The following is a 25,964-nucleotide window of genomic DNA, read 5'->3' on the forward strand; positions in this document are numbered from 1 at the left end:
TTTGGTTATTTTTAATCGTTTCTGCAGGTCGCCACTGCCCGATGCCGTTAATTTGACTAAAACAATAGAGTTAAACAATTTAACTCAAGAAAACGTATTAAATTTGACTCAAATTTAATTTATTATTTACTAAATATATACGTTAATCTGGCCGATGTTTATTTTGAAACTAACAACAAAAGTGGATTAATTTACATTTTGACACAGAAGGAAGTTAAAAATAACAAAATGTTATTTAATTTAAGGGATTGGGTTATCGTTGCTCCTTTATTACATTTTTTTTTGCAAAATTTATTATTGTCTACCTTGACTTTGATAAACATGGGGAAAAGCCCTATATGTTTTAAAATTTGGAACATATGATATACCAATCCAATTTCAATTCTAAACAATCTGATACTGGTTTTAGACAAATCTTTAGGTTAAAATAAAATTTAAATTGGTTTGCAATGTAATGGGAAAAAAAATTTTTTTTTTTGTATATTTATGATAACGATGGAATTTTTTATTCACGCTTCGTCACGTTGAGACATCGGAGTCATCGCCTCAGGAAGCGACATGTTTGTTCTGTCATCATCACGCCTACTTTGCCTACCTTTGAAATCGATATATCCTCGGTTTCTCATTACCTTAATCGTTCGTGGTCCCTCACCTACTACCATGTGACTACATATGTAATTCATCATACGAGCCGACGCCCTTTCAAGGGGTAACCACGGCCGAGCGACCAACGTCCTACGAAAATCCATAGACGTCGATTACGCAGAAAAGATACGGAATTGAAGGTACGGATAAACGCGTGGGTAACTTTTTCGTAATCCACGCGGGACGCGCGACTCGATTAGTCTCGGCGGGCCTCCGAGTCCCCTTCAAGGTTGATCGCGGAGGGAGTAACCTCGCCTGGGCCCCGGGAGTAATGGGCCGAGATCGACTGCGGACCCGTTATGCGACTTGGCGCAAGAATGCCGCCGAGCCGGCCTCCGCGTAGCCCGCGTTATGCCGCTCGAGATACGAGCGCGCGCGCGTGCCTTCCTCTCCTTCGCTGGTTCCTCCTTGGTCTCACGCGAGGGAACATACCTCCCCCTCGGATTTTTTCATCAATCCTTCGTTGAATGTAATTTTCCTTTATCTCTTTGACTGTACGAGCCATCACTGGGAACAATGTCTGGAATGGACATTCGAGAAAATTCTGATTATATCAATCAGAATTCTGATTATCTCAATTATAAGAATTGTAGTAGATTTAATCAGAAAATTCTGATTCGTCCATTTTCAACCACCCTCTAAAAAATATCGGTCTGGATTTACCGCGTAGTGTCCATATAATTCTTATCGTGTATTAATATTAATTGCTTTTCTCTTTTACACCAAAACAGATAATTCTCATTTGTGATGTCGTAACTCAGTTGAATGCACGTTTTTTTTTATTCTGATAATGAGATTCAACTGAGTTTTTACCTACAATCTGCACAAGTTTGAGATCATGTACTTTACCGAGTCTTATTAACTCACATTAAAAGTGAAGCTATAAATCTGTGTTATGCGATAACTTTGTCATTAAACTAAGCAAGTAGTGACGTAATTATCTAAGTATAAAATACATGATTTTAGATTTAGTATCACTTATGCGAAAATGGAAAGTAACTACTATTAACATCAATATGGTGTGGATTTAAAACCCATGCTGTTAAATTCACACCATGTTGATATTAACATTAACACCAGTGAGAATTATATAAACACTGTATGGTGTTAAATCCGCACCGAGATTTTTTTAGAGTGCAGAATTCAAATTGATGCAACCTGCAGACATTTTTCTCAGTGATCGCAAAACTTTCGCTCACAGACGTGCCACTTCTAGCTCTTCTAGCTAGCTATTGCGATATTCGTGTATGCACATAAGCAAGTAATAGCGCGCATAGGTGATTGCGCGAGGCGAGGCATTCGTAATATCGTAGTTTCGCTCCGTCATTTAACTTGTCGGTTAATACTCCGTAGTTATATATACGTGTCTGCGCGCCTTCGCCCCACGCTCTGCGCGCGATGTTAGATATTAACGCATCGGAGATATTAATGCTCAACCCTTCACAGACAGTTTCTCTCGCGCGGCACATAGCGCCGGTCATAGTGCCGCTATTGATGGATCCGAACTTGATGCATCCGCGTTTTTGGCATACCTTTACACTCTCGCGGTATATGACGCGCGCTCCGCAAGCGGACTATGCTCATATAAGGCGCACGTATACTCTCGAGGATGCAAGAGAGTAAGTTTTCTCGGAACGCATGATTCAGCACCCGGCGACATTAAGTGCGAGACCGTCGTCGTATACGCCATTCGGCGTTTAATGAATTAACAAGAGCCCCGTCCATTAGGCGCGTCCCGATGTGGTACGGGATCAATTAAAGCCACATTCACGGGTCAACGAGCGGCGAAAGATGCATTCTCCTCGGTTCGCGCTTAGCTCCAATTGAATTCAGAACGGAAGGGATACCGTTAGATTTTAAATCGAATCCAAAAACGAGCAGCGAATTCAGCCGCGAATTGTTAATTCACGCTCGACGAAAAAACTCTAATTGCTTTCGCGTCGAGTATGGATTCGGGTTTTTCGAGAGCCAGGTTTTTTGTTTTGTTAAAAAACCATTCTTTTTTTCTCGCGATTGTATTAACAATTTAACAACGCCGACGAGGAATATACGGGATCGGTTCTTGCGTGTAATGACGATCGGCTTGTCGCAGAATCGACCTCATCTAACCGTATGTCGCGTGGCGACCGCGTCACTTTGTTTTCTTTCCGTTTCTAATTTCGTGCGGGCACAAGAGTGACGACCGGCTTTGGCGTGCAGGGTGCGTACGTGCGTAGTGCATTCGATCGCGCGCCCGACGAGACCGATTCGATCGTGTATGCGCGTCGCGCCTTCCGTCGTTGCGACGACGCACTTTTCGTATTCCGCGCACGCAATTCCTATCGTCTTAGGCATTTAGTTCTGGTTTTCCTTTCTTTATACTGAATCCTTTTAAATTTTATTTCGAGAGAGAGACCGTTTATTAATATTCTCTCGCGTTTATTAATATTCTTTTAGGAAGTGTGTGCGTGAGAATATTAATAAACATTCTCACCTCTCTCTTTCTCTTTTTATCTTTCTGACTGAATTCTTTGTAAATTTTATTTTCAGAGAGAATGTTTATTAATGTTGTAAGCGCAGGATTAAAACTAGAAATCAGGGAAATCATGGAAAGTTAGGGAAATTGAAAATGTTCAGGGAAAAGTCAGGAAATTTTGCAAAATTTTCTGGGAAATTAAAATTCTTAGTCTGGAAATCAGAGAAAAGTTGGAATTTTAGAAAGAACAATTTGTAGCAATCCTGAAGGCGAGCCCCATAAGAACATAGAAAAAAGAAAGACCGAAGAATTAAAGTAAAGAAACAAAAATATGAAATAAAAATAATATAAATCTGTGAGAGAGAGAGAGAGAGAGAGAGAGAGAGAGAGAGAGAGAGAAGAGGGAAGAAAGGATAGAAAGAGAGTGTCTACTGAACGGTAGTGCAATAATCTCCTGACAGTCCCCGCCGCCGCATCGGCGAATTGGTCCATGACGGACCTTCCTGACACACGCACCGACCACACGACAGGCACCCACGTACCCATTCTCCGTTTACCATATGCGGGGAGTTCGATCTCGCGGTTAGGCGCGCTTCCATCGTCGCCTTAAGGCTCTGCCGATGCCAGGCGTGTGCGTCGGCGCTCAGTCTCCACGCGCCTCGCGGATCGTCAGTTTGAAAAGGTCGCTCGATCTGTCCAATTCGCCCGTCCATCTATCCGTTCGATTTCGCTTTTCTCTCGGTGTTTTTCACGGCCGGAGAACTTCGACGCCGTGCAGCTCCAGTCGTAGGTGCGTGTTGTAGACATTACAGTGTTCATGAATTAGAAAAAGGAAAGTAAAATTATCTGCCGGTTTATACTCAATAGTTTCAGTTTATTTTGCCAAGTGAAGGAATTGATAGAAAATTTGTTGTTCGAGCAACATATAGTGCAATGTTCTCATAAAATTTATCCGTCAAATCCGACATTATTAGCCGTGTTTATAAATTCTGCGATTTATTCTTGTTTGTCTGTATAAAAATATACGAGTTTGCTATTAAGGTCTATAAATTTTCAGACAAAAGAGATTGCGAATATTCGGTTAGATAAATCACAAGCTAATTATATTTAATCACATTTTATTACTGTTGTTGCGGTTGTGCTGTTACCCTATCCTAGTCGTTAGCCTAATATGCTGGACGATCGATTACAAATTTGATGGATACGCGTGGGTTAATGGTATGTACCGGGCGTAACCGTGATCGAGTTTCCAAGTTCCTTACTAGGCGTGCACCAAGGCTGTTGATTTCTAATCTAATGCGGATATATCGACCAATCCTTTTTATTCTGATCTCGTTACTCTTTGTTTCCAACAACTCTGCTTTTCTACGATTCCCTCGATCGTTTGCGATTCGATGGCTAGTGCATCAATTTACAGTACTTCTTTCATGAATAATAATGAATTAACCGCGTTATTATACGACCTGTAACTGGAATATATAAGTCTTGGTGATTCAAAAGTTTTTCCTAATTTTTAAATATTAATGATTTGGAATAATTTTACGTTTCACCATCTTATTTTTCACAGTTCTAAACATAAAAAATTTTTAGAAGATATAAAACTAACAGCAAAAACTTTAATGAGTCCTAAGGAATACGTTCTTTCAGCACCAAAAAATATGTGTCTCTGTAACGGGTTAAGAGGGTATACCAATAGTTATAGTAAGATTTTAGGATCATTTTCCAAAAATAAAATTGTTAGTCCTAAAATTGTCGAGGTTTCTCTCCGGCCACGTTTCATTTTTATAGAGTTACTCTTATCAAACTTCTTTTAACGTTCGAATATCTCATTCGCGCATTGCGCATTATCATTGCACAGGTTTTCCATCTTCGTGTTGTCACTGACAGCAGCACGACGGCGAGTCGGGTGTTTTTCGAGAATTCACAAAGTGCCATATCGTATAAGAGGTTGAGGCGACACGCTCTCATTTACATACGCCGCGCGGCAGATTGGAATCCGAAGGTGAGGGAATCCTTGGCCGATTCCTCGAACGACGGGAGGGTCCGAGAGAAAACCGATCGCGTTCCAGCCGAAGCTGGTGCACGTTGTGGTAAACAACGACGAATAATCGGCGGATACCACGGAGATTCGCGCGTAGTACATTCCGCTGCGCTGTCGAATATACGGCGATAAAAACGAGAAGGAAACACGAGACTATTCAACGAACGACGAGCTGAAAAGCCGAGAGCTCTTCCAACTCGAGAGCGAACTTTGAGAGAAAAAATTTACGAAAATGTAAGAAGAATATATTTACGCGACTGGAAGCCAACAAACTAGGCGTGTCCAGGTATACTTCGAAAGAACGCGAGATTTCTACGAACACAAACGTCGAATGGTGAACGCGATTTAAACGCGGAATAAGCGAGCTAATCGAGCCCTGCCGCCGGCTGTTGTCAGGGCGGCGGAGAACGGTGCCGGTTCCGCGTTCTCGTGTCGTGAAGTGTGTCATGATAGTTCGCGCGTGAGCTGGGCATGAACGTTGAAACCTGCACCCTTTACTTCGCTGGGACGGCCCGGGGCCCGGAGAAGGACAGGATGTCGACCCAGGCTTACTACAAGGAGCGGCTCGGCTTCGACCCGGCGGACACCGTCGCCGAGCATCAGCGCGAGCAACGCTCTCAGCACGGTTACGAGGAGTCACTCTCCAAATTCAAAGGTCAGAATGCGAACGGATTCCCGGAGGGTCCGGGATGCAATGGCGAAATCGGGGAACACCGTGCTGGCAACACCCAGGCTTTCTGGGGCTGCTGGGCGATGTTCATTGAGGCGCACGGTAGGTGAAGAGAGAGATGTAGAGAGTTGGCATGCGGATGCTGGAAGATTTTTCGTGAAAGCTCAGTTGTTTTTATTTTTCCCTTTTTGCCTTTTTGTGTTTTTTGTTGTACCCTGAAATTTTTATCTGTATATATACTCCTTTTTTTTTTTAAATAAGTAAAACAAACAATTTGCTATTTATCTGATCACCGATTTTATATAAATCCGAAACGAAAGACGTTCTCCTTGCGCGAAATTAACGTCTTTGGGATTAAATCGTTGGAATTTTTATTCCAAGCACGTAATAACCTTCGCAACATGCTAATTTCGACATTCCCGCCCGATTTAAGAGCGGAGGATACTTTAAAAAAAACAGCTATAATTATAGAACGGTTCCTATAAAACGACTATAATTCGATGTTGGCTATTGAAGTGAATATTCATGATACCTTTGTCGGTAGAAAACGTAACATACATTAATTTACGATATAATAAATCAAACTCCTAAATGTACAGAGCATTATTTCCATGAAACTGATATCATTTCTAAAATTAATATTCTATATATTAATATTCGCGTTTTATAATAATTATATTATAGTTTAACCGCGCTTATACATAAAAATTGCACAAATATTTCCAATCGTTCATTCAAATATGCAATGCGTTTGCCTGTAGTTTGCAAATTGTAAATTTACTCACACACAGTGTGATGATATTGCTTTACTAACTTGGCGATTAAATTTGTTCCACCGACCGCGCTTGTAACACGCGCGATACGCGTCTAAAAGATTTGAGTTACGCTCGCGACGTTTGTTTGATAAATGTTTGAGTTATGAGTGTCGCTTTCCTCGCCTCACCTTTTTAGCAGTGTAGTTTACGTGTGGAATATCCAAAGTTACCGTTTGTGTATATAAAATAAATAGACGGATAACAAAAAGTAGCGGTTATCTTTTATCGTTTGTCTGTTTATAGTATATCCATTTCCATCAATGTATATTAATCTCGGTTCAATTTACTCTTCATCTTTTTCTATAGTTCCAATGATGAAGAGTAAGTTGAATCAAGTTTAAAGTTAATCTATAGGGGATAGACAAAATAATATAAATACCTATTTAGAAATACATTATATATATATTACTGTTTTATTAATAAGAGCGGCTTTTTATTTGCGTTTAATATATTCCAAGTTTTAGAGAGTGTACATTGGTGGAAACGAGCATAAAGTCGTAATCACACTACCGATTGCGATTGTGATTGGTGATTACTTGTCAATCAATTCGAGCGAAGTAATCTGAGGTGACTGTTTTGCTCTGATTGGTTGAAAAGTAATCGCCAATCACTGTCGCAATCCAATCGATAATCTTATGGGGAATTCAGCAGACCGCGCTAATACGCATTGAGTGCGAACTTTTTCAGTGCCACGCATTCGGCTGGTACGCACTGTATCAATGCGTTAAGATAATGAAAACTGACTCAGTAGTGTACACTGAAAAAAATGCACGTAATTTTACATGGAAATTACATGTTCATTACTGGAAAATTGCCTAAATATGATTGGAAATTTACAATTTCCAGTAAATTTCCAAACATATTTATGTAATTTAGATAATTTTCCATTTATATGTGTAATTTTCATGTAAAATTACATGCACTTTTTCAGTGTAGTGCTGAATTTATATTCGGACCAACCGAATGAACTGAACGAGTTCAAAAAATGTTGCTCTGACGTTTCTGACAGTGCAATTTGGCATAGCACTAAAGTTCTGCACTCGCATGTCAGGGCAGCACTAGAGCGGAGTCAGTGCATGTGTGCCGAATTCGCCATTAGTGTGATTACGGCTTTAGACGGCTTAGGATTAGCGTCTGTCAACCTCCGTCCACCCCCAGAGAATCCGGTGAAAAATTTCAGAATTCGACGCGTCGTATTTGCGAAGTCACGCGGATCCGGTGTTCCACGCACGCGGAGTTATCCGCGGCCCACCATTTTACAATTACGCCAAGTAGACAAACAATAAACAATGGCCGTCACTTTTCATAATCTCTGCCCACTCGGATTGCGCATTGCGACTCGTATACGCCCAGTTAGCTGCTTTTCACTTAGCGCAAAAGTAAACGGCCGGAAGGCTCGTACAAATGACGTCAGAATTGATCGCTAATTTAATCGTAATTACCGACATCGCGTCCGGCGGAGAGTAATTCCACTCGTGACGCGGCCGTTACGTCGTTGTTATCGACGTTGTTGCTTTCGTATCGTATCCCGCGCCTTGTCTCCTCGGGGTTCTTTTGACGGAGCTGATGGAACGAAGGACGCGTATTATGAAATCGAGAATCTCTCGTCCGCGCGTTACGATCTCCTCTTACACGAGCTTACCAGAGGTGCGGTGATTAACGGAAGTGTTAAAATACGCTCGCGTCGTTGCTCACGAATGAGGTACATGAGATACATTGGCCGAAGATGTCAATCACGGTTAGGCCATTCTCTTTCGTAGCTTCTGTAAAGGTGCCTTCGGACGATATATTCGCTCGATGAACGTTTGCATGCATACAAAATGGAGTAATGACTAAAACTTGGATCTGTAAAGTTAGTACATTTTCTTAATATAAAACAAAATTAAGCCTGTTCCAGTAGTACTTTTCATAGTTCTTTATAGAAATAAAAAAATGTGGAACTTGTTTTTATTTTTATAAAGAAACTGTAAGGTTTTTTATAAAGGCAAAGTTAAGACCTAAATTATCGTGCTAAATGAAAGATTTATTAAGCCTAAGACAAAAAATTTTATTAGAATTGTTAGAAACACCGTGGCGAGGATCGTACATCAATGTCAGGATATATCATATAATAAATGTATAATACTTAATAAAATTTATCATCAGAAATATATTTTGATCTATAATACTATTCTCTCTCCTTGATTTGTCGAAAGTTTGATAACTGGACAATGTTATCTGGCACCATCCTAAATGCCGAAAGGGTATCGCTTAAATTACAGCCAAGAACTTCCGAAAAGAATAAATACCGATGAATACATTCATTGACGTTTATCTTTAGCCCCTGCAATGCCAGTTACTGTTCTCAGAGCTTCCACATTCCAGCATTCGTATCTGCTAATAACAAGAACTAACTGAAGAAAGCGTGCGTCAATATATATATATATCTATACGCATTTCTTCAAGATTAGTTCATGCCTCTCTTCTACCGATGCGCTTTATATTGGAATATTTGAAAGGGATAAAATATACATATAATTAATTTTTAATAACAATTGATATATATTTTTGAAGAAGTAAGGCATATTATATCAGAATTTTTAATTATGTAATTAAAATATATATGAGTATAATTAAATTATAAATGTATAGCAACTAATTTATTATAAAATATTTAAGAAACATCTGCTATCTATTTTTTGGAATAATTTTAATTGGATAGCCTACAATTTATCGCCACGTGTTATAATTTTTCGTCGATCATGAAGTTTTTTGCGATTTGATCGTGAAATTGATTGTCCATTGGCATAGATTAGCGAAGACGAGCGATTAAGGCCATACCAATTAACGACTGACAATTCACGCGAAGCTATAGTTATGGCAGTGGAAATTGAATTCTCCGAAATTACGTTAGCTCGTGATCGGTAATAGGTCGTTGTGGTACAACGATTAGACATTGAAAGATGGCCTTCGCAAGTTTAGACTCTGACTCTTCCCTGACGTCTATAAGGTGTCGGAACGTTGAGAAACTGACAACCTTTCCTTGCGTTTTGTATGCGATTTGCAGTTTCGTCTGATAATTTCTATTCCAGAGAGTCACGATTAAGAAATCTTTCTGTTGAGATTTTATTCTGTCTACTGAAAAGATCGTCATTATTTACTCTTACTATTATGACTGATTTAACTGATTATACGCTGGAAGTTGTTCCATGTAACAGATTAGATCATCTCTCAGTCAATCCTGTCTTCAACTATGTCAATTAAACTTAAAACGTTAAGAGATTATTCAACTGTAGTGTACGTCGAAATATAAACTGATTATCCTAGAAATAATAGTACATATAAATGAAAATTTCTGTATTTTTCTTAATTAATATATAAATACACATATAATTGTTTCGTTATCTTTCCAGGAAAGATAATAAAAATATAATATGCATTACAATTAACAAGTAAATTAAAAAGTAAAAGCAAAGCAGCATTCACGCCTTATTTTTCTTCTAAATGATTTATTAAGAAAGCCCTTTTGCGTAAGTTTGTATTTAAAGGAAGGTCGACTTTTAATTCACAAGAAAATTTATCATTGGAAGTTAAATCACGAAATGTGGGATTCTTTGCATTATTAATTGCCGCGTTAATTGCTGCGCCTAAGCATAACTCGAATGCAGTTTTGAATTGTTAAACAAGGTGTTAAAACTGGGCCAAAGTTGGACCCAACAACGAGGCAAGATAATCTACGAAGAACAAATGCTCGGTTCGCAGAGTAGAATGGAATGTTTGATTTCGCGTAACCTGCAAAGTTTGTTAAGCCACGCGCACGTGCGTGAGTATAAGACATTAATGAACTTTCCGCGGATTCATACTAAGCAAAGTTTCCGACACATACTTGTCACGCGAGATCTTTACCGTTCTGAAAAAAATTCTTTAAAATTAACATACACTTTACAATGTGCAGCTAATGCATGTCATTATGTCATCCTGTATATTTAATTATAATATTGATTGTACACATTTTGCTAAATGTACATTTCAGTCCAAAAGCTCGGAAACATTTTTTAAAAATTAATATTTTTGAAATTATTTACTCAACTAACCATAACACAATGTGTCTTTTTAATTCTTTAAAATCCAATAAAACAGTTATCTCGGATCTAAAGAATTATTGTTGTAAAAAACACATTGTTATAGATATTTTCCAAAGATTGGAAATATTTAAAAAAATTGACATTTACTCAAATATCTATAACAATGTTTTTTGAAACAATAGTTCTTTAGATCTGACAACAATTATATCCAATAACAATAATATTATATATATTTGAGTAATCCCAAAACATGTTAATTTTTAAAAAGTTTTTCCAAACTTTTGACCTGGAGTGTATATCTTACAGGTGGACAATATATTGCACTTCCTTTTATGCTATCATTTTTGCGACGCGTATCACGTAGGAGTCGTTGAACGCGTTATGTGCGTTCATTAAAATATTTGATCGCAATTCTCTCTCACGAGAGTGACAGGCGTACTCGGAAAATATGATCATTCACAGGGCAGTCCACTCGAGATATTTCTAAATCTAGAGAAGTGCTCCCAAGAGTATATCTCTTTTTTTTTATCTCTTATTTTGTATCGTCTGGCGGTATTAGGCTGATACTTCCTGCCGGCTTGTCGACCTTTTAAACATACCGGTCGATGTTACCGCCACTCAAGTGGCGTTAACTTTTCGCTGGGTATGATGAGGTGTCAAGTATGCGTTGTAAATCATAACTTTAGATGGTAAATTAATGAGTATCGATAAAACTCCACGCTAATTCTCCGCAATTATGACCTTCGATAAATAATTTATGCATTAATGTCTTATTAATTTGACGTACGCGCTACTTTTTATACTCGTCAATTTGCCACAACTGAATGATGAATCAGTGCTCTAATTCAATTTTCAATCTTTTTCAAGAAGTTCTAAAGCTTTTACTTTTTACTTTATTGTTTTAAAAGTCTTTATGTAAGACTTTTATATAAGTTTTTATATAAGATTTCATCAAACACCTCGGAAAGTGATGTTATTACAATGGCAATATCACTTTGATTAAAATGAGAGTAAGCACAATATAAGATATTTAGATAATTTTCACAATTTTTTTATTTCATGTCTTACTCGCTTCTTAATTATTTCTAAATTTTTTGTCCCTTTTTATTTTCTCTAAAATTTTTTGCACACTTGGGGACCCTTTGCGACACATCGGTTGAAAAACTCTGCTCTAATTGCACAGATATATGTTGTGTACAACGTCTATTATTACCTATAGCCAATAGTTAATTTGTACGCGTTTCGACATCTTGAGCCCAATCACCGAATACGAATCTTCAGTCTCATGACTGGGATGTCATTTAAAATTACTCATCCGTGTTTCAATAACCGCAATACGCTACAAAAATATATCATTAATTCATAAGAAACCCCGGACTTTTTTGATGTTGGCGTCCTTGCGGTCTCGGCCGTTGCGTCACATCGGTGACAAAACGGAAGGCCTCGAATGATAATTTCACGATGACTCGAGATGCGTATTTCACAATATCCGATTAATAGATATGAGATGTTTAGTACACGGAAATAACTATTTATATGAAATATCTAATATTTTAGTTAGATACAGGTCTGAAAATAATTTTGTTATACTATCAAAATAATTATGTAGGATGCTTAAGCTTGTTGCTAAAATGTTAAAACTATTTACAACATTGATCATCATACTTTAATTTTCTACATAATTATTTTGATGTCTAACAAAATTACCTTTAGATTTATATATAGCTAAATTTTTACACTGAAAAAAGAGTGTGATTGCATTATTTCGGGTTAAAAATGGGCAACGAATTTTCTGGTTCCGTTTTCAATCAGAAATTTTTTTTAATATAGTTACTTCAGCAAAATCGTTATTTCCACGGAAACTCAAGTCTTATTTGTATGATTTTATTTGTGGATCAATACAGGAGACAGTATTCTTCGATTCTATCCCGTATTACGAATCCCGTATCGCGTAAGGTGGGCTTGGATTTTATTCATGCGGTCCATTGTCCGTACTTTTGTGCTTCGCATGCCAACCGATGTATCGAGCAGCTTGCCAAGCCGGCCGACCTTCCGTCCACTCGCTCGCTCGCGCCTACCTATCTACCTGTCTACCTGCTTGACCTCATCCAACTTGACCTGCTCCGATTGCCTGCGACTTTGGTTTCGTTATACTGACCTCGACCATCCTTAAAGGCTCATTTCCAGGCGGCGTTGCGTCATGACGTTCTCGCTGTCACGCTAGAGTCGTATGCATAACGTTACATCGCCGCAGTATAGTAATGTAACAACTACACCTATATCAGTGCGACGAATTGCGAAATTCAATTGTCACGGTAATCTATATCGTTGCTGTGTTGATGACAATAGTCGCGGCGACATGTACCGTCTATAGTTTGAGCACTGCTTATATAGCACACGTGCTACGTTTGTGCAGCGTGACATCGAGCAAGGCTACGCTCGTTGCATAAATGTAGTGGCAATTATGATAATGGAATATAACACAAATTGATGACAATTACGCTAATGTTATGAGGGGATGTTTTGTATTTACATTGATTACTACGAATACAGGTGCATAATGCATTATTACGAAGCAACATTGCATTTCTGATAACATTGCAGTAATCGCTGAAGGAAATTTCACGTTTCTAACATTTCTGCCCTTTTTGTGTGTTCACAGACGAACGAGACGCTATACAGAAGAAGACCTTCACGAAGTGGGTGAACAAGCATTTGAAAAAGGTGAGACCGCTTCTCGAATTCTCGGATTCTCGCGTCAGTTTTATATTATCCTGCGGCGTTTTCTCGTTACTTTACGTCATCTTAATTAGTTTGATGGCACTGACGCAAAATATATCGTCTATTGGGGAAATGTGAATAAATTTGGGGTGAATTATAAGAGACATTTCAAGAAAATTATGGATTATAAAAATTTTGTGCGTATTAAAAAATTTAATATTTTGATGATTTGTAGCAAGAATTTTGAAACAAAAATCAATGTATCTTTTCTCAGTAGAGGATGTTTCAAGTCGACCATATTTCTTTTTAAAATTAAATGAGAAAATTAATATTTAAGAGAGAATATGTTTTGAGATACTCTATATAACGACTACAGGCTCGGATTACAGTAGAATTGTGTGACACCCTAGGCACACAGACTTCTATTAGACTGATCACTTCGCCATCATGTTTGATGTCAAACAGTACCATCGATAGAGGCTACCATTTTATATCCACATACAGATACAGTCTTGGCCAAAAATATTAGGCACCTACATATATTTTTTCATTTATCTGAAATTTATCTGCATTATTACCTATTGGTTAACTGCATTATACGTTTAAAGGGTTCTTAAAACAATGAATAATTTACAGCAAATGCCATAAATTAATTTTCGAGCTGAAACTTTGAATAATGATTAATAAAATGCCTAATATTTTTGATCAAGATTTTATATATATATGTATATATATATAAAATATAACACAATATACAGTCATGGGATACATTCAGATCACGTGGTATTTACAATATGCATAGTGTTCATAGGTAGGCATTGGTTGCATTCAACAGAGAAAACTAATGAGCATTAGCTTAGTAATTCTTAATATGATTGGTTCCTACATTTACAATTAGATTCAGCGAAGAACTAGGCAAGACCCAATCATATTAAACTGAGTGCTCACTGATCAGTTTTCTCTGCTGTACGCAGCCATTAAAATCTTGTGTCCATGATGCTAGAACTCGATCCGAGTTCTCGGATCGTGAAATGTGTAACCAATCAGCTTACAATTTTTACGGAAAACTGGCAAGTTGATTGGCTACACATTTCTCGATCCGAGAACTCGGATCGAATTCTTGTATCGTGGACACAAGACTTAACAAGGTCTTCTTGGCATCAATTTTGTCTTTTTCTGTCACATGCAAAATAATTGAAATGAAGTCTATATAGTTTTAGAAGCGTGTGCCTAGGATTTGAGGATTATTAGGTGTTTTACCTTGGTCTTATCGTTTTAACTTCACGTCCATTCTTTCAGTAAACAAGTCTCAACTTTGAGATGACGCATAATGGTTGTGTATTTTATCCATTTGCGGGCTCCTCGTTTTATGTTCATGTTACCGTGACGAAATTACGGAGGCGGATTGTTATTTCATGCACAAACTAGTAAATCGTCCAATGCCGAAGGATTTACGATTCGCGTAAATCGTGATCTGTGCAAGGAGGCACAGTATGGGAGAAAATTTATCTCTGTTCAGATTATTTTTACTCAATCGGAGAAGACAAATTTATACGTTGTTCAGTACTCCGCGAAGCACATAAATCTGCAAAATTGCACGAAAGACAGCAGCGTAACGCCAGCGAGCTGTTGAGTCGGGACGATCGCGAACAATAGCCACGGTGCACCGCGAAAGCGTTAAATCGTTGGAAGTAGGAAATGCGTTAGTAACGCGGCAGTTGAGGTTTGCGTCGCAAATACGCAATAGAGGACGAAGCACGGGTTTCCGTGGAATGCCATGGGGTCTTGTTTTGTCCCCCTTCAAACTTTCGAAAGGATCGTCGCGCCTTCTCACGCTCACCAGTTTTAACACCGTACAAGTAGGTGTCTCGCGTGCGCGCGAATCGCCACGTAAAAATAAGCAAACTCTTATTGCGCAACCACGGTCCCGATATCGCGGCCCCCGTGTTGCGTATGTGGCACGCACGTGGGTCGAAAGTACCTTGTCTCTCGTACGCGAGGACCGTACTACTATAGAAGGTAGCGGGGCCTGAGTCGCGATATGTGGGCGACACAATCGAGGAAAAGTCGCGAGCGAGCGACGAATTGATCGACACGAGACAGAATCGTCTTCGGGTCCCAAAACGCTCGGTCTAACGCTTCATCGGAGTAAAAATCCTTGAGTAATAGGCCATCTATACAATGAGAGTAATACACTGAGAGAAAAACGTCGAAGTATTGTGAAGCAAATGTTACTTACGAAATTTGATTGTGATGACGAAATATACATTTTTGTGAAATATATCTCATTAATTGCAAAAAAATAAAATAGATGGCTCATTTGCTAGGAATAAAATTTTATTTCGCCTGTATTTAAATAAATATTTATTTCAGAAATAAATGTATTTCTCACAAATATATTTTTAGATATCTTTTTCTCAGTGTACTAGGACCGCAGTTCGATTCACGCTCCACAACGCTAATGAGCATCATTTGTCTGTGTCATATTGAGGAAATTTAATCAATGAATTGTGTAACTATATATTTATATTGGAAAAATCTGACTGTGTTAATTCTTGAAAATGGACAAATCAGAATTTTTTAGTTTAATCTGTTTCTGTAATCTAATTCTAGTTGAGATAACCAGAATTCTGATTGATACTCTTCTGGTTCATTTTTAACCAATTGACAATATTTCAGCTCAGCTTTATGAATTGTATATAATTATGTATGTACTATTCATAAGATTGAGCTGAATTATTGTCAATAACATTGATTACGTAAGGTTGTAAAAATATTGATGTATATTATCAATATTATTGATTTAATGTCACTGATCATGGAAGACTCGTATTACTTGAGGATTTCTACACTGACGTATTTCATTGTGTCATACGGAAAAAAATTTGACATAAACACGGAATTTGTTTTTCCGCCTCTCACGAAGTAAAAGATACCTCGAGTTACGTCGTTAATTGATAACGATTATCGTTAAGTGGCGAAAGTCAGATACCGGTCGCAGATAGCAAAAATACCGATGAGCTTCGATTCTCGGCATGCTGCCGTGAACGCTGCGTTGTATGTCCGGGATAAGAACGCGGTCAAACGTTTCTCGATAAGGGACCGCCCGCCTGTCCGTCCGTTGCACGTCTTCGCAAGCGTGAGTAACCGCGAGCTATGCCATGTGGCTGGAAATTTTCTGCCATAAGGGAACTGCACACTTACATTTGACAAGCCATTGCAGTCAGGATTTTGCAGTGAATATTTGCATACCGCGAACAATGCTGAGAAACGTTAACCCGTGAACATTTGCGCTTTTGGCGATGAGCCGAGATAGATCATTTTCTCACGTGATGATAAAATATGTATGAAGTATCTTATTATCTCGTAATTTTGTACCGTGTCAGTCGTACTTATGAATCATTGTTAAATGTGAAGTTTTTGCTAAGTGTTTTCTAGATCGATCATGGTAGATAAAATTGATAGAAAAGACACCGTTATATAGACAATCACTTGCCACGTTGCAAGTTTACTGATTAGATTAAATAATAACTTAACAGTAAATACTGTGTCGAGTGAATATTCTTGTGATAATTAATAAATGGGTAGTTACTTTAAATTGCTCGTTTATATAAGCAAGATTATACGATATCAGATTATCCGTAAGAGATGTGTAATTATTGCTGCTTCTTGGTATTTTGTATTACGACTTGTAAAATAAAAGTTGTAATTGAATTCTCAAGTCTCAAAGCCTTCCAAATCTTTAAGTCGTGAGACTTAATGTTAATTAAAATGATCTCGCTTAATTCTACATTATTCACATGGTTTCTTTAACGTGATTGATTCGCATGGGATGTTTCTGACACCCCAACATTACAGCCTAGGCCAAAAATATTAAGCACTTTATTAATCATTATTTTCAAAGTTTTAACTAAAAATTGATTTATAGCTTTTGCTGTAAATTATCTTTTGTTTAAAAAATCTTTTAAACTTATGTATAATGCAGGTAAAAGAATTCTAGATAAATGAAAAAATATAGATGCTTAATACCAAGGCTGTATTATCTTAATTTTTATTGTTTTCTTTGATGATTTACAATTAAATAAAGATTGATAATACTCTAATAATATTGATAATATTTTATATATTCTTTAGATAAAAATAAATGCAAAAAATTTTTTTAATTATGAAGTAATTTACACTAAATATAATGTACATAAATAGTATTCACATATTTAGAGCAAATTTATAAAGCTAGAGGTATCCTGAACACCCAACGCGAGTAATGAAGAGTTAATCGTATGAAGGAGACCTTCGCACACGTATTTTCGTCAGTAAATCTGGGTGAAGCTGTTTGTGCCATGCATCTATGTCCAGGCATAAATTTTCAATTAACTCATCAATTATACTTAAGTGAGAGAAAATCATGACACGGAGAGACCGTGCCTGCTTTCGTTCGGTGGTATGCACCGCGCGTATGTCAATCAGAACTTAATACAGACAATGATTCATCCGTCACGGTGGAGCCGCACCAAGTCGACTCGAGTTGAGTCGAGTTGAGCCGCGAGGCAGACCGGGTTGGCGGCTCCGGGAATGGTTCGAATCACGGCCGTATACGGCTGGAGTTGTCCCGTCGACGTATAATTATCGTAAGCTGGCATCGTTCTGTCGTGCTGTTTCCTGCCCACCGTTTCTCATTCCTCGTCTTACTCTCGCTGCGCTTCTTTCGTCGGTTGCGGATAAAATTGGATGATCTCTGTACGAAGTTGGCAGTCCACTTTCGATACTTAGACAGCCCTAACATTTGCCCAAAAGGTTTTAGAGTATCCGATAAATTTGAAAAATAAAAACCTAAACAACACAGTCCAAAATTAGGACATAAGACGTTTAAGATTTTTGGACATAAAATATTTAAGATTTTTGCACATGTGTGTTGTCTGGAAAGTTTTGGCAATTAGATTTTAGAAATGGAGGCTAATGGACTATCTGCTTTAGATCTTTTGTTACAATTTTTAGTTATAATTTTTTTATTGCAATTATAATTAAATCCTAATATTGTTTGATAGAATATGAGATACTATCTGATAGCAAATTCGATTGGATGCTCTGGGAAACTCTTGAGGAAATATTAGATTTTCAGAAGAAAAAAATTTTTATCTACGAGGACATGGAGAATATCTATAAAAAGTGGAAAATCATCAGAATTTCTGGTTTACTGATTCGATCAGTAGGGTAACTCCAGTACATACGCCGCACCTATCAAAAACTTAATTTATTAAGTATTATTTACTATGTTTAAAGTAAACGAACTATATCAGTAAAAACTTTGTACTGTCTACTACTATGAAAAAAATATTAGAAATTCGAAATATTTATTTTTCGTATTAAAAAATGAACTTTTTGAAACCCTTGCATTTTTGCCGTATATCTCATAGGGATGGGATATATGGCTACTTATAGGGGAAGAGGGAAGTATGTACGGCTCATAAAAAATTTACAAATAATGCTTATAAATAAGACATAAAATGACACAATAACTTATAAAATACGTTTATAAAGTTTTATTAAGGAATAAGAATGATAAATATGTATATGAAGTAATAAATAATAATGACTTCCTACATATATTACAAGTGTTATGACATGAAGTACATATTTCATATAATATATTCATTGCATTTAGTGCATTGAATTCAATCTACGCACTTTCTATGCTTTGGGCATAAATCCCATCTGCTAAAAATGCCGTATATCTCAAACAGGTGGGATATACAAGACAGCAAATTAAACAAAGAATACGAAAGTAAAGCACTTGTATTTTGCTATAAAACATGCTTTACTATTCCTCTATACGTATGTATCACGAAATAACCACAGGTTTTTTACACGTCCTAGTAATCATTTTATGTAGATTATAATTTATGATGGCGCTACTTATTACAGTGACAAATCGATTCAACTCACAATAATTTCATTAATATTAACAGTAAGAAGCTGAAATCATAACACAACACTAATATAACATAAAGGCATATAACAGAGTAGTTGCAGGAAAATTACCCACACTTCTTCTATTTTTTTTGCGGTGTAAATCCCAGCGTATTTGCCGGAGTTATCCTATATTAATTCTTGGAAAGCTACCCGGGACTTAAAAAAACTGGTTTTTGCAAAAAATTGTTTACGTGAAAAAATTCGAAAAATAATAGATGTCAGATTTAGTAAATCTTTCGCGAATTCATCAAGAAATTTGGGAATGACTTTTTCTTGACCGAAATTGGCAATTGAGGGAGGTCGTCGCAATGAAAGAAAGCAAACGTCTGTATTCTCATTGAACGAAGTATAATACTTACGAGCATCAAGCGTGCTTCGTGTGAATGGCGTTTTAATGATCGCGGCCTTCCACGTTGGCTCATGTATCACGTGCACCTTTGTAACTCGACATAACGTTCTATTGTTGATACGTGCGATCGGGTGCGGGCGGTCTCTCTCAGTGTAACGAGAACAACTACAGGGTCAAGGTATCACAAACTTATACGCGTTCGCCAATTATTTGCTTAAGCCTCACCTTGTGACGAACGAGTTCAACCCATTGAAAGATTTCTGCACAGCAACACGTTCATCAATATTTACTTTCAATCACTAAGTAAGCTATTGGCGCCTCGATATATTTGCTGAGGAAAGATCGTTTTCGGATTTCGAAGAATCTGTAGTTGAGAGAAACCTTTTCTTTTAGTTTCGGGGAATCCTGGTGAGTTTGAGGAACTGAATTCATTGGCATCTTGAAATCTCGAAATGATCGCAGCACAGGGGGTATCATAAAAATAACGACGATATTTACGCGTTACGCGATTACCGGTTACCAGTATCGACCCACGGTCGGTCGGTTTCGCGCGCCCACGTTTGGTCTTGCGAGCCTGACCTTATTCGGAAACCCTCTTCGAGAGTGCCGTTCCCGATTTACCACCTCCCGCCCGGTGGTAGAGGTGGGGCTGTAGGGCAGGTGAGGTAGTGTTTAATTTCTTCGGGGCGCCGCGACAGCCGTCCGGTGCACGAGTGAACTTAAAGAGAGGGTGCACGAATAAAGGGGAAAAAGAGCCTTTTGCGGTTGTTTTTAGCTTTCGTTTCCTCTTTGACCAAGTATGTCTTTGATTCACAACATAAATCCGCGGCGCTTACGTAACCACCGACACCACCGGAGTCCTATTTGCATTCTGAGTTTTTTTTGTATCTGTAACTGTCCATATAAAAAAGTTTGGCTATAAAGTTTTGTGTTTATTAAATTATTACCCAGGTGGCTGACTCTATTTGTCATCGATATTTTTCACATTAAAATGACATTAAAGATGTCATTTTGATGTCATAATGTCGATAAATAACGTCAGCTTGCCAACTGTATAGTAATGTATTTTAAAAAAATAAAACTCTAGAGTGTTATATCTTATTAAATACCAAAAAGACTGTACCGAAAGATTTTTATCGATTTATGAATTAAAAACCTCTCTATTAGTTGTCTGGGAGAATTTATCCGTAGAAAGATGCGCTGTCATACGTTGATACATATGTTTTTGACCTTAAAGCTTGTATCAAAGCTAAAAATGACAAAAATAATGTTAATTATTAATTTTAATATTTAATAAGATACAACTAAGTGTCCAAAGTCTGTTTTTTGTATAAATATACTAGTATGCTTCTAATGATTTGATAAATAGAAAATTTATAGCTAGACTTTTTTGTCACTGTATTATGTTTCAATAATAGAATTTCTAAATTAAAAGTTTCTAGATGCCACAGTTACTGATATTGTTACTAATAAAATCAAATAATCCTATCTTTTAGTTGATGAATAAATATAAAAGAATCGATCTTACACAAGTGTTATTATATTTATCGGATAATTTTTCTTTAGTTAGTAATTTGTATAAATTAACTCGTGTTTTTGTGAATTGTCGAATATACGCTTTATATTTCTTCCGAAAAATTCATATTATATAAAGACTGATTTCTCGAGAAACAATGCCTTTAACTGTTCTTTAGGTGTTTTTTTTATCGTATTCTGGTCAAAATACAGCAAGTTGTGCGCATCGCTCTCCGTAGATAGCAATTTTGTTACTTCGCGTTGTAGGACTTCGTATTACGTTCGCAGAATCACGTATACCGGAAGTGGACGATCTACGCAAACCGAGGCCAGAATAGTGAATGTAGCTCAACGAAATAACGTAATAACGAAGCTAATAAATAATATCTGCGCAAAATCTTCCGCGTAAAATATATTATTTAAAAAATGTTATTTACATGAATGCACGATCCACATTCTTATCAATAATTACGATAATCGCGTGTTACCGGTGATGTTTAACGATAAGACCAAGAGTGAATCGCTGTACTCAACGCACCGTATCCTCCCACACGATTGAACCAATTATATGTAAATCATTACTGCAATTACCCGATTTCTTGCTTTTTTGTGTTTCCTGCAGCACTGGAAGTACGTCAAGGTATGTATTATAACTCCTTTTAGGATATAGGAAAATGAAGATACAATCGTATCAGTGCATCGCGATATTGCTCAAAATTTTTATAAAGTACGTTGCTTAGATTTAGCCTTTGGTGCCACTCTGTACTGTTTTATTATTTACTTATCACATTAATATTATAATAAGTATCACATAAAAATGAACATATTATTTTATTTTAGTCGAAACGGCAGACATATAAAAAATATAACAGTAACAAGCAAATGTACGTCTCTTAATTAACTTGGGAATAGTCACCTGGGATGTTTTTATATCCCAGTGGCAAGAAAATGTGAATTATGTCATAGTATATTATTTTGTATGTATATAATTTAACATATTTTTTTTTCTTTTTTAACAATTATTCTCACGAACCTTTAAATATGCAATTCCATTGAAAACTCGCAATAAAAAGAGCGTTATTTTAATAAAAATCCTTCTTTTTTTTAGAAACATTATCAAAATAAATACTTAACCTATTTATTTCGTTTAATTTAATTGTTTGGTTTCTATTTAGTTTTATTAGAAAATTGTTGATTAAATCTATATCTATTAATGTTATTAAGTACTAATAAATAGGAAAACTATCAGTAATATATTGTTAATAATAGTAATTTTAATTGGGCTATAAAAACACAATAATCATTTATGTAAGAAAAAATCAGGTGATCATTATAGTTACAGTATCTATAGCAAAGTAAAAGAGACTTTTTGGTATGAAAGCCACACTGAGAATGCTACCGAAGGGCTAGAATAAGTTATGCGAGTGACATTAATTGTTTTGTTTTAAACAACCAATTTCAAATAATGGAGGATTGTTACCGTAATAATAATAGCAACGCTGTGTCAGTCTTCATATATGGTTGTTACCCACCAACGACTCGCGCATTCTTCCAAAAGACTTTTCTTAACGCACATATAAATTACGAACGTAGTTTGCAACGGCCGGTATAATTACTTTCATTACCGTCTTAAAAACATTCATCGTACCGTTACGTGTCCCATCTGTTATTCTTATTCTCCCGTGCTTCTAATGCCTCTATGACAAAGTGGCGTTCATGCCGAAACGGCACGTCAGGAATTACGGAGTCGCGTCACGCGACAGAACAAGACATACCAGAAGTAATGTTCTCGTTCTGCCCTTTACCGCATATCCGACCCTTCACTCGTGACTTTAGAATGCGAAGGATTTCGACTATCTTGCCGCACGAAGTGACTAATCACAGTGAATGTGATGAGACGCTCACAATCAATCATATTGTGCAAAGCAATTGAGCACTAATTACGAAGCAGTCTATCTACGGGAGCTAATTTTAAGAAGATATTTTCTGTATATAAAGATAGCGACTGTGATAGCTCTCTTCGTATATTTTGTGTATGTTCTTATTCTTTTTAAAAATTTTATTTTATTTTTTTATCGCTCTTAATTGATTTTGTTAGTAATTAATTCTAGTCATATATATTCATGTAATTTTAATCTGATTTTGCGCTCGAATCGATTTATTTTACTGGAAAAGATTAAATTTTATCTTTTGCTGTTTATTGACTTTGATTTTATTTTATTACAAATTTTATTTTAGTACAAATCGAATGTAAATCTTATATTACGGATTTATTACACGGAGTGTACTTCTTATAGATTTAGCAAAGTCCGGGAGCGTGTTTTACGTGTGTTAAGATGAAAGAAGTTTGTGCGGAAATACTTATAATTATTGGACCTTAAAACTGTCGAAGTCAGCCGTTTATTATTCTAAGTAAACGGAGTTTGCTAACAGTCGGCGAACGGTTGTCCGTCGTAATTTGTTATTACGCGGTTTAATGAAAAGAGTATACAAATTGCAGTAACATAATTGTTATTAACGAATTAGTCCAACGCAGATAGGAAACATTTGCGAACTACGTTCAGAATAATTATTTTTTTATCTCAGTTAATAAAACATAATAATAAATATAAATAGTTCACGTCATATATTATATGATAATTAAATTTATATGTTATATAATGGTCGAATATTTATTTGAGTGATTTCCATGAAATTTTTCTACGTTTTAAAATAAAAAATCTGCTTGTTTGGGGCAAACTGTCTTTTTTCTTTAGGATTTTAAAGCCACCGCTTTATCATCATTTTTATAACGTACTTTTTATGATGCACGTATTGCGACGTTTACGATTGAATCATGTCAATGTTTATAGATTTTACGACGCGCGTGATATAATCATCGACTTTTTCGATACTGCTATTAATCCTATTCACACGCAATAGAAAGGAACGAGTGTCGCAATGTCGTAAAATGGAACACGTCAAAATCATCCTTTGAGACGCATAGACGCGACTTGTTGCAATTAGTCACGGTTACGAAAGGCGGATGGGAGGCGGATCACGCGCTGTTCTGTCAATCGCTTGACATTTACTCACCTGGCTGTGCAGGACACGCGACGCACGCAAGAGTGCATGCGTGTGCGACGCACGCGATGCACACGCTTGCGCGCAGGGGCGGATATAATTTTTCTTTTTAAATACATGAATATGTGTAGAGAATAATTTTAATAAAAGTTGATTGTATCACACTCTAAAAATATTTTTGAAAGTTCAAAGTATCTTAATTTTGTATTATGAAGATATTTTTAGCTAGAAATATCCGGTACAAGAAAGGAGCATTCTTTTTAACCTTGCATTACTCGCGTGAATTTTTTTTACATGTAATTACTTGCGTGGGATGTTTCTGACATTATATCTCAATTTTCGTTGTTCTCTTTAATGATTTACAATTAAATAAATATTCGTAATATTTCATACTCGCTTTAGACAAAAATAAATACAAGAATTTTCTTTAAGTGTGATTTATTTTAAATATAACATTGCTTATATATAAATAGTATTCATATATTTGCACTGTTATAGATATCAAATAAACAATGATAACTCATCCCTTGAGTTAAATAACATTTTGTTAATTTTAATTTTTATGTGTGTCAAAATGTAAGTCAATTATTTCTGCTATAAATAACGTCCATATTAACGTATACATTTAGTGAACAATAGACTAAATTTCAATCAAATTTAATACATTTTTTTTAGTTAAATTCAATTTAACTTTATTGTTTTAAATTAATGTTATTGAGTAAAAGCAGTAGCGACCTGTAAAAACTCTGATTAAAACTGGTTAAAAATAACTCTAACTGAGTATAATTTAACATTATAAATTGAAGTATAACGAATTTATAAGATTTGAATAGCCTGGATACTGTACACAAGTAATGAAAGGTTAATATTACATTCGATCACGCCAATTGCTCGATTCCCTAAAAATTATCAGTTTCGAGTCCTGAAAAAAATTATTATCCGCCCGTGCCCATGCGAGTCCCTCTTTACTAATCCATGGTGACGGTTCTCATCGCTATCTTTTTCAGACTTACACGTGTCTACACGTGTGCGTCCTTGTGAACAACCAACCATGCTGTTCCCCCACCGTAAGTTCATAGCTCTCATTCGTTATCAGCCCCGACGATATGCATGATTTATCGTTTTATTTACACAGTAGATCATCAACTCTCGCAATGTTACGAATTTAAAAAATTATGTAAAACATACAAAGAATGTAAAAAATTATATAAAATATGCGGTATATTACACTCGCTCGTCGCCTGATCTTGCGAGAAGTCGTCCTTTATAACAAGTGTTCTTCCATGTTATTAACGCGTCATTGTCTGACTAACACCTGCACGTGATGACGTATTCGCAGTGCATGCTCGAGTTGACCATTGGTCGACCGATATGGTAACGAATGCGCCGAGCTTAATGTGTATTTTTAAAACCGGTCTGTAAATCAGCATGCGTTTACTTGTACGCGTAATCGGATTCGGATGTCGGGAGTCGGGAAACGATTTCAGACATCTCGATGATTTTACCCGTTTAATTACCGCTGTTCCTTCTTCCTTGATATTCCTCTGTGTGCTGTTAAATCTCAAAAGAGCGTTAACTCAATCTTGAGTTAAATAACGCTTTGTTATTTTTTACTTCCATGTATCTATTAAAATATAAATGAATCCTTTTCTGTGG

General features: G+C 36.6%; 1 protein-coding gene across 2 annotated transcripts in view; it reads left to right on the top strand.

The window, feature by feature from the left end:
• shot (dystonin-like protein short stop) overlaps positions 1 to 25,964 on the top strand; it is a 106,352-nt gene that overhangs the window by 5,037 nt on the left and 75,351 nt on the right. For both annotated transcript variants that reach the window (XM_018455747.1, XM_018455749.1), the window contains exons 2-3: positions 4,959 to 5,796; positions 13,353 to 13,414. In XM_018455747.1, coding sequence (XP_018311249.1) covers positions 5,613 to 5,796; positions 13,353 to 13,414 — 246 coding nt within the window. In that variant the 5' untranslated portion in view covers positions 4,959 to 5,612. The remainder of the gene's footprint in view (positions 1 to 4,958; positions 5,797 to 13,352; positions 13,415 to 25,964) is intronic.

The sequence above is a fragment of the Mycetomoellerius zeteki genome, unplaced genomic scaffold, assembly GCF_001594055.1.
Source record: "Mycetomoellerius zeteki isolate Tzet28-1 unplaced genomic scaffold, Tzet1.0 scaffold51, whole genome shotgun sequence".
NCBI lineage: Eukaryota > Metazoa > Arthropoda > Insecta > Hymenoptera > Formicidae > Mycetomoellerius > Mycetomoellerius zeteki.